The sequence below is a fragment of the Octodon degus genome, unplaced genomic scaffold (genome assembly GCF_000260255.1).
Source record: "Octodon degus isolate 3935 unplaced genomic scaffold, OctDeg1.0 scaffold00121, whole genome shotgun sequence".
Lineage (NCBI taxonomy): Eukaryota > Metazoa > Chordata > Mammalia > Rodentia > Octodontidae > Octodon > Octodon degus.
Genome location: NW_004524697.1, coordinates 7,747,367 through 7,756,220, shown reverse-complemented (window position 1 = coordinate 7,756,220; position 8,854 = coordinate 7,747,367). Strand labels below are relative to the sequence as shown.

Genomic DNA, 8,854 nt, shown 5'->3' with positions numbered 1-8,854 from the left:
GATACATAGTTACATTCTCTTAATGAATAGAGGGATTTGTTCTAATAGTGTTTGTAAATAGGATATCATGTCTGCATCTTGTACAGTAATTAACCACTAGGAAGAATGTATGCAGTGTGTTAATTATTGAAACTGTCCTACCAATTTGGTTTGAAACTGTCTCACTGCTATTTGTTTCTCAATAAAATTATGGGAAAAAAAAAGAATATACTTAAATTTTTTATTTAAAGGAAAGATAAGCAGTATAGAAATGCTTTGGAAGAATACGTGCTTCATAATGCAGTTCCTTTAAATAATTTCAACCATCACTAAATGTGAAAAACAGCTGCCCTAGACTAGGAAAATAATGGTTGCCTCAGTATTTGAAATGTCATTAAAGAAAACATTTAAAAAATACAAAAATTTTATGCATATTCATTATTCTTATCTTATAAAAGTCAAATTACTTTATCCAATTATTTGCTAAATACTGTGATTTTCGCAAGTATTATAGGAGAATACTATTTCAACTGATATGAAAAAATATAATTTTCTAAAATTAAATGTTAAAGACACCGTAAGAACAAACTACCCAATGTTTCTTGGTTGGACTTTTCAAGCAGAAAGAAAGACAAGAAATGACAAAAGACTGATTGCTACTCCCCCATACACTTATAGAACCTGTTGGTAACAGCATGGCTGAGTGACTGGAAATATAGGCTTAGGAACCAGATGGCTTTGGATACTGTCTTCGCCATCTGCCACACTATACAATTTCAGGGAAGTTGGTCCATCTCTCTCTGACATTAGTTTCCTTATAAAGAAAGCATTCAAAAAGTGCCTGACATTTAGTACGTTTAATAAACATTAGCTGTAAAGCAATATCAGAAAAACCAAACACTATTTCCAAATCCAACTTAAGATTACAGTGAGGGCTGGTGAGATGGCTCAGTGGAATAAGTGTTTCCCTGGCAAGCTCAAGGACCTGAGTTCAATCCCGGTTCCGCCAAAAAAAAAAAAAAGAGTACAGTGAAATGGCTTTTATACAATTCCCCAATCATATTAAAAAATTTTATATACATAGGTTTATGTGTATATTTCTCATTTTAAAATATTCTCAAAGTTAATAAACAGCAAAAAATAAGTATTTAAAAGAAATAAATCATGAACAAAAATAATAAATATTATTTTGAATACCTCTTATTATTATAAGGTTTGTTTTCACAGATTTCAGGTGACAAGTAGTATGGGGTCCCTATGCAAGTTCGAGCCAGCTCTACAGTACTAGAACAAGAACAAAAAATTACAGAAGATTAAGATACTTAAAGACATAATAAATTATCACATATATACCATCATGAATTGAAATTTCACTGAAAACTTATCAAAAGAAAGTGCAAAACTGATGTTACCTATTTAGAACTCTAGCAATTCCAAAATCTCCAAGTTGTACTGTTCCATCCTTGGTTAGAAATATGTTCTGTAAAAGACAGAATAAAAGAAAAACCCAGAAATATTGTTACAGTCTATTCATTTTGAGTCAATGATTTTCTTTCTTTCTTTTTTTATTTTACAAAACAATGTAGTTCAAAAATAATGCTGAAATAACTGGATGTCCACATGCAAAAGAAAAACACAGCCCCCTACCTCACATCACACATAAAACACACTTAAAATGAACTCTGGTCCTAAACATGAGCTAAAACTATTAAACTGCCAGAAGAAAACAAAAGAAATTTTTATGCTCTTAAAGCAAGCAATGGTTTCTTAGATATGACAACCAAAAGTATTTCACCAAGACCAAAAACTTTTGTGCATCGAATAATGCCATCAAGAAAGTCAGACAACTGACAGACCTGAAGAAAATATTTACACATCACATGTCTTGTAAAGGGACTTAATGCAAAAAAGAGAACTCTTACAATTCAACAATAAAAACATAAGCAATCCAACTTATACAGAAAAGGCAGACATTGTATGAGCTCCATTTAAATAAAACATCCACACAAAATCCTCAGAGACAGAAAGTAGATTAGCAGTTGTAAAGAGAAGAGGACCAAATTGGGACTGGTAATGGGTAAGCAAACCATTGAACTTTGCATTTTAAATACATAAATTTTATAGTATATAAAATATATCTCAATATGGGCCGACCAAATAGCTCAGTGGATTAAAGCACCTGCTTAGGCAGACACAGAAGCCAGGGTTCAATCCCTGGCGTGCCATGCTGGTCCCACCCCCAGGGCATACTGAGATGGTGATTAAGACTGAGCATGGTGGCATGTGCCTGTAATCCCAGCTCTTTTGGAGGCTGAACACAGGAGAATCACTATGAGTCGGATCTACATAGTGAGACCCCGTAGACCCTGTAGACCCTTACTAAAATGCAATAAATAAATAAATTAAATACATTTCAGTAAAAGAAAATATATCTCAAGAAAACTGAGTCTGAAGCCATTCCTCAAGATATCCCCCCTCAAGAAGAAAAACTGCCTAAAAATCCAATTTAGCTGAAATGTAACAAATTAACCTTGAAAGTTTCCAAAAATTTATCTATTTTGCATTGATAAATACAGAACTTCAAGGCTGTATCAAAACAGCAGAAGCTAGAAGTTTGTGAGGTAACAGGAATTAAACTCCCTATTTAAGTCATGAGACTTGAATCAGAAATGTATTCAATGCCAAGACAACAGGCTGACTGATCTGAATGCAACAAACCCCAATCCATTACAAGTTGTCAGTGACAGAATAAACATACCTGTGACTTTATGTCTCGATGAAGAATTTTTCTATCATGTACATGTTTCAGGGCCAAACATATCTGTACAAACCAGTCCAAAATCTAAAGGAGAAAATCAGATCTGTCATATCTTTGAAAATTTACATTTCACAAGTGTTTCTTTGACCAATAAAAGGATTCGGCAACATCTGAGTCTGAGGAAAACTAAATAGCTAAAAAGAATTCTTTTTTATTTTATGGACACTAACATTCAAGTCAACTGACACACAGAATGTACAAAACACATATTGAATTTAAAAGGAGTTTTTGCAAATTAGAAACTCAATACAGCACAGAATGTAGGTACTGGGGATTGAACCGGGGTCCTTGAGCTTTCCAGGGAGGTACTTAGACTGCTGAGCTATCTCCCTAGCCCCAGTAATCACATTTTGCATTATTTCTCACTAACCGGTAGGAATCAAGCCCTTTCATGCTAACTTACCTGATCTTCTTGAAACAAAACACCTTTTTGAGCATTTATTCGTTTAAACAGATCTCCTCCTTCACAGTAATCCATCACTATATAGAGAGATCCATTTTCTAAAATGATGAACATTATATTTCAGTTGTGAAAAGGCATATCAAAAGCACAATTAAATGAAAGATACTTCAATGTTTACTAAAATTAGTGTTAACAAAAACAGAGCCATAATCAAAACAACTGGTGGTGAAAGTGTACTGTTTATACCAGTATATAATGATTTTGATTATGGCCAAGAACATCATTAATTCTTTTTCTACCAAGAACACACCATCCTATTGGAGAGTGGTGTTGACACATTTCTACAATATAGACAAAATGCAAACAGATGCATGTAATTTCATTCAATGGAAACATTTCTTTGTCAGAGATGGGCTATCTTAGTCTTCACCTGACCACTAATTTTCAGTTTTGCTTTATTCACCTGACTCTGTTACTAGTTAAACAAATATGATTAATAAAAGCTGTGACGTATTCTGAGGATTCAATGGCGAATAGGACATAAATACTACCCTCCTGGAGCTTTATTTCATTTACTTTGCTAAAAATGGTATGCAATACATGAATGAACATGAAGACCAGATACTCCCTTACTCATCTGTATCTCAATCTGGAGAGGAGACTTCCATGCTCTCTTCCCCTGGGTAGGAAGAATGGGAAACACAATTGTTTTGTCCACCTCCTACTTCTTTTTATGCAATGTATCACTTTTAACACTCATGGAGCCACTACTTAACTAGTGAACACATCACAACTTGAAAGTTTTTCTACTTCTTCTCACTTCCTATATCTGCTACAGACTTATTTCTAGCAATACTTATTTCTTTCTTTGTAGTGGTGTTCTTGTTTGTCATCCTCATAACCACTTTTAATATGGTGCTCTCAATGTCATGTTAGAATTGGGAACTTAGATGATTAAGTTAATTTAAAAATTTGCTTATTTTTTCCATAATTTTATTGAGAAACAAAAAGCAATGAGACAGTTTCAAATCAAATTGGTAGGACAGTTCCAATAATTAACACATTGCATACTCTCTTCCTAGTGGTTATTTGCTGTACAAGATGCAGACATGATATCCTATTTACAAACACTATTAGAACAAATCCCTCTATTCATTAAGAGAATGTAACTATTTAAAAATCTGCATAATAATTGGTAACTGATATGGAAAAGTCATCTAAACAAATCTATAGAACCCTACAATTGAAAAAACCTGAAGACTATGTAATTTCTTATTATACATCAATGTTACAAGTAACACAACATGAGAAACAAAACACACAAGAAACAACATAAAAAACAAAAAGCAAAAGTTATAGTATACCATCATTTATGTATACTTATTAATACTCAGACTAATTTCAAAGAAACAAGACAATGATAACAAAGGTTAACTTCCAGAAAGGGAAAGAGGTGTCTCAAAACAGATGACACAATCTTTAAAAATTTATCTGAGGGCCAGTCAGCTCAGGAGATTAAAACACTTGCTTAGGAAAGACACAAGGACTGGGGTTCAAGCCCCAGTGTGCTGTGCCAGCCCCACCCCCAGGGCATGCTGAGACAGTGATTGAGACTGGGTGTGGTGGCACATACCTGCAACCCCAGCATTTTGGAGGCTGAAAACAGAAAGATCACTACGAGTCTGATCTGTATAGTGAGACCCTGTAGATGCTGTACTAAATACATTTAAAAAAATTATTTATTTGATACAGGGTCTCATTGTGCTGCTTGGACTGATAGTGTTCCTCCCATCTCAGTCTCCCTAGCACTGAGATTACAGGTGTGTGCCACTATGCCCAGTTTTGGAACTGGCACGATGCACCCAGGGTTCTGGGGCTGGCACGGCATGTGGTAGTAAGGAAGAACTCAGGACCTTGAGCCTGCCTGGCAGGAGCTTATGCTCGCTGAGCTATCTTCCCAGCCTCAGATGACACATTTTTTCACTGTTCTATAATCATTTGAATATTTATTTATTTGTTTATTTATTTATTTATTTATTTTGTACCAGGGGTTGAACTCAGGACCTTGTATTTGCCAGGCTTAAGCCACTGGGCTATCTCCCAGCCCAATCATTTGAATTTTGTACCACAAATAGGCCATTAAAAAAATAAATAAAACCATGGAAGGATTAAAAAAAAACCTGTGTACATATGAGAAAGACAGAGACAGAGACACAGAGACAGAGAAAAAGAGGAGAGAGTGGGAACAAGGTGAACAAAGGATGGAGCAGCAATCCTAGCAGCAAAATATTTGAGCTTCAGTACATGAAAACAGTAACATTCTGATAGACATTTATTATTATTATTATTTTTTATTTTATTTGTGTGTGTGCGTGTGCGTGTGTGTGTGTGTGTGTGTGTGGCCAGCTCAACCCACCAGGGGGCGGGGCTGGCTGGCATGTGGTGCTGGGGGATTGAACCGCGGTCCCTGTGTTTTGCTAAGCTTGTTCTAAGTAGGTGCTTTAGACCACTGAGCCATCTCACCAGCCCCATTTATTATTATTTTTGAGATAAATAAGGCTAACAGAAAAATCTTTCTCCGTAAGTACTAATCTGTTTTATATTCTTCCCAAAGGTTAGGACTATTTGCCGGACACTTTGTACAAGATGCTAGAGAAACAGAAATATAAGACACTACCTTTATCACCAATAGGCTGGCACAAAAGAAGACTCTGAATAACAAAAATAACCAGCCTTCAGAAACTGCTTGAAATTGGCGCTAAAGACTACAAAGCCTCAATGCAGCTTAATACAAGAGTCAAGAGTTTAATAGAAAAATAATAGAGGGGATATAAAGTTTTTTGCACTGCAAGTTGGTTAGTGCTTTGAGGTAATTTTGGTTTTGCTTTGTTTTGGTTTGGTATTTTGAGACAGGGTCTCACCACATAGTTCAAGCTAGCCTTGAACTCACTATGTAATCCAGGCTAGCCTCGAACTGCCTCAGCCCTACAAGTGCTAGCATGTACCACTATGCCTCATTAATTTTTTTTCCCAGTGCTGGGGGTCTAAAATAGGGCTTCATGCTTTCCTGGCAAGTGCTCTAACTTTAATTGAGCAGTCACGACTACTCAATCAATCAACTGAAAGTTCAGAACATTTACTTTTCTTGGTTATTTTGACTGTGGAAAACCACCAGAATTTACACAGTGCCAGATTTGGTCAATAAGGACATAACATAATATTTTCTCAAGCCTGGCTTTCCACTGGATGACACTTAACATCAGTATTCATCTTATTTGCAATCACACCTCATAAACACATGAAAGGGGACATCCAGAACTGATTGAGAAAGCAGGGAATGTTCAAAGTGACAAGAAGTAGATTCAGGGGAGTTAATGACGATGTGACTTATAATACATTTTTTAAACATTCATAGTATATTTTGATCTCATGATATAGGAGCTCTAAAACAAGGATAGCTCAAGAAATTGAGAAAAAGTTTAGTAATCTCCATATTATAATAGTGAGGTAGAGAGAAACACACTAATGTGAAAAATAATTTCTCAGTGGTAGCACTGGCAATACTTAAAAGGAATTTAGTTTAAAGATAGGCTAATTACTAGAACCCTTATAACCTTAATGAATGTAAACATTAGATGGCATAACATGAGCTAAGATTAATAATATCAACAATAATGAAAATAGGGATGGGCAAATATAGGAGGGAGGAAACAGGAAATGGAAAAAAGAAATCAGCTACAGTATGTACGTGTACCCACTCAGCAAGATGACTATAAACTGCATATACTGTACACAAGTACAAATAAAATTTAAAAGTAAGTTGATTACTGTTCTTGCTTTGTCCAAATTTTATAAGCATTATCCTGCTTATTTTTAAACAATGACTAATAAAACAAACAAATATTAAACTACATGGAGACAGTGTGGGGTGTCAGGACAGTATAGGCCTTGAATCAAGCTGATCTTTATATGTGTATGTACTGAAGCAAAAATCATATTTTTAAATATATATTCATAGGGCCGGGGAGATGGCTCAGTGGAATAAGCGCTTCCCTGGCAAGTACAAGGACCTGAATTCAATCCCTGGTTCCACCAAAAAAAAATAAAATAAAATAAATAAATAAATAAATAATAATCCTTACAAGGAAAATATTCAAAAGTTATCAATAGCTTAGGACTTAATTTAAACTCTTGCAAAATTTATCTGACCTTCAAAGGATTCTCTATATTGGACAATATTTGGGTGCTTCATGTTTGCCAACACTGCAACTTCTCTCCTTGATTCTTCCCTTTCTTTGCTGGACATCTTAAATGGGAAGGAAAAAGAATGAGTAAGACACCAATATAAGAACTAAATATCCTTTGGGAAAAATGTGATTTAAAAACAAAAGGTAGTAGTGCAATCTAATCAACAAAACACAGCAAGAAGTTTACAAACATGAGTATATCTACAGGTGAAAACATTTTAAGACACCCAAACTAAGTTGTAAGACAGTATAGTCTCTAACCACAAAACCATAAGCAGATACCACATGAGATCTGAAAGGCTACACAGACTTTTCTGCAATTAGCAGTACCCTTTGGGAGTAAAGCAGTTTTTCACTTCTGCTGTATACTGTTATATCTTTCAAGCTCCTTAACAATAAGCCCAATGTTGTCAAATTACCCTGCTTCCTTGAAAATAAAACCTAACTGGAAAACAAGGTCTAGCATGATTTTAAAAGGCATATGCCCTGTGTTCAGGACTCACTTTCAGGTCTTATTTTTGAGGAAACTAGGTATTTTTTGTGTAACCAAACTACAAACATACTTACTCTTGAGATGTTAATTTCTTTGATAACATATTGCCTGCCATCCTCTGTGGATTTAACAAGAACGGCTTTCCCAAATGAACCTTCTCCAATCTTTTGTAGTCTAACATACTTCTCCATGCTTCTTTTTCTAAGGCATTTTTATAAATATACTAGACATAACAAAAAAAGGCAAAGTTTAAGGGGTTTAAAAAAAAAAAGTTAAAGGAGTTAAAGCCAAGTCTTCCGTAACAATTATGATATTTAATTCAAATACCATGCTAAGTTAATAGATTAAGGTAATTAGTAGCTTTGGCAATAGCAATTTCAAGAGTGGTAATTTCTTGAAATACCAGAATATAATACATTTGGTAGTGAAAGTCTTTTCTTAAATGGGAGAAATAAAGAAAAAAATCATAAAAGCAATAATCAACACATCCTATTGGCACTATCACCTTTAAAATGGACATACATGAATTCACTACATTAATCTGAAACTAATCAACATTTGTTTTTACCCAATTTAATCTTCCTCTTTCCATGCACCATAAACAAGTTCCTAATGTATGATTCATTTCTAGAAAATGAGCTGAAAGGAAACTTAAAATTTCTGTGACAGCTCACCATATTTCTCAATATAAATTTATAAAGTAACATTCTCATTTCATCCATCAATACTAAATTTGTTTAACTTTATTTTGCTTCTAAGAAAGAAAGATTCAATCTCTTAAAGGAAAAAATTCATATTCTGGACCTGCAAAACTAAAGGCCTACAGCAAAATCAGTGATAAGGGGGCTGGTGAGATGGCTCAGTGGTCTAAAGCACCTACTTAGAACAAGCTAAACTAAACAAAACACAGGGAC

At 34.7% G+C, this 8,854-nt stretch overlaps 1 protein-coding gene across 1 annotated transcript in view; it reads right to left on the bottom strand.

The window, feature by feature from the left end:
* Nek1 (NIMA related kinase 1) overlaps positions 1 to 8,854 on the bottom strand; it is a 227,734-nt gene that overhangs the window by 197,709 nt on the left and 21,171 nt on the right. The window contains 7 exon segments of the mRNA XM_023700104.1: positions 304 to 308; positions 1,177 to 1,263; positions 1,392 to 1,459; positions 2,738 to 2,821; positions 3,201 to 3,298; positions 7,410 to 7,506; positions 8,015 to 8,163. Of these exon segments, the coding sequence (XP_023555872.1) occupies positions 304 to 308; positions 1,177 to 1,263; positions 1,392 to 1,459; positions 2,738 to 2,821; positions 3,201 to 3,298; positions 7,410 to 7,506; positions 8,015 to 8,131 (556 nt within the window). The 5' untranslated portion in view covers positions 8,132 to 8,163.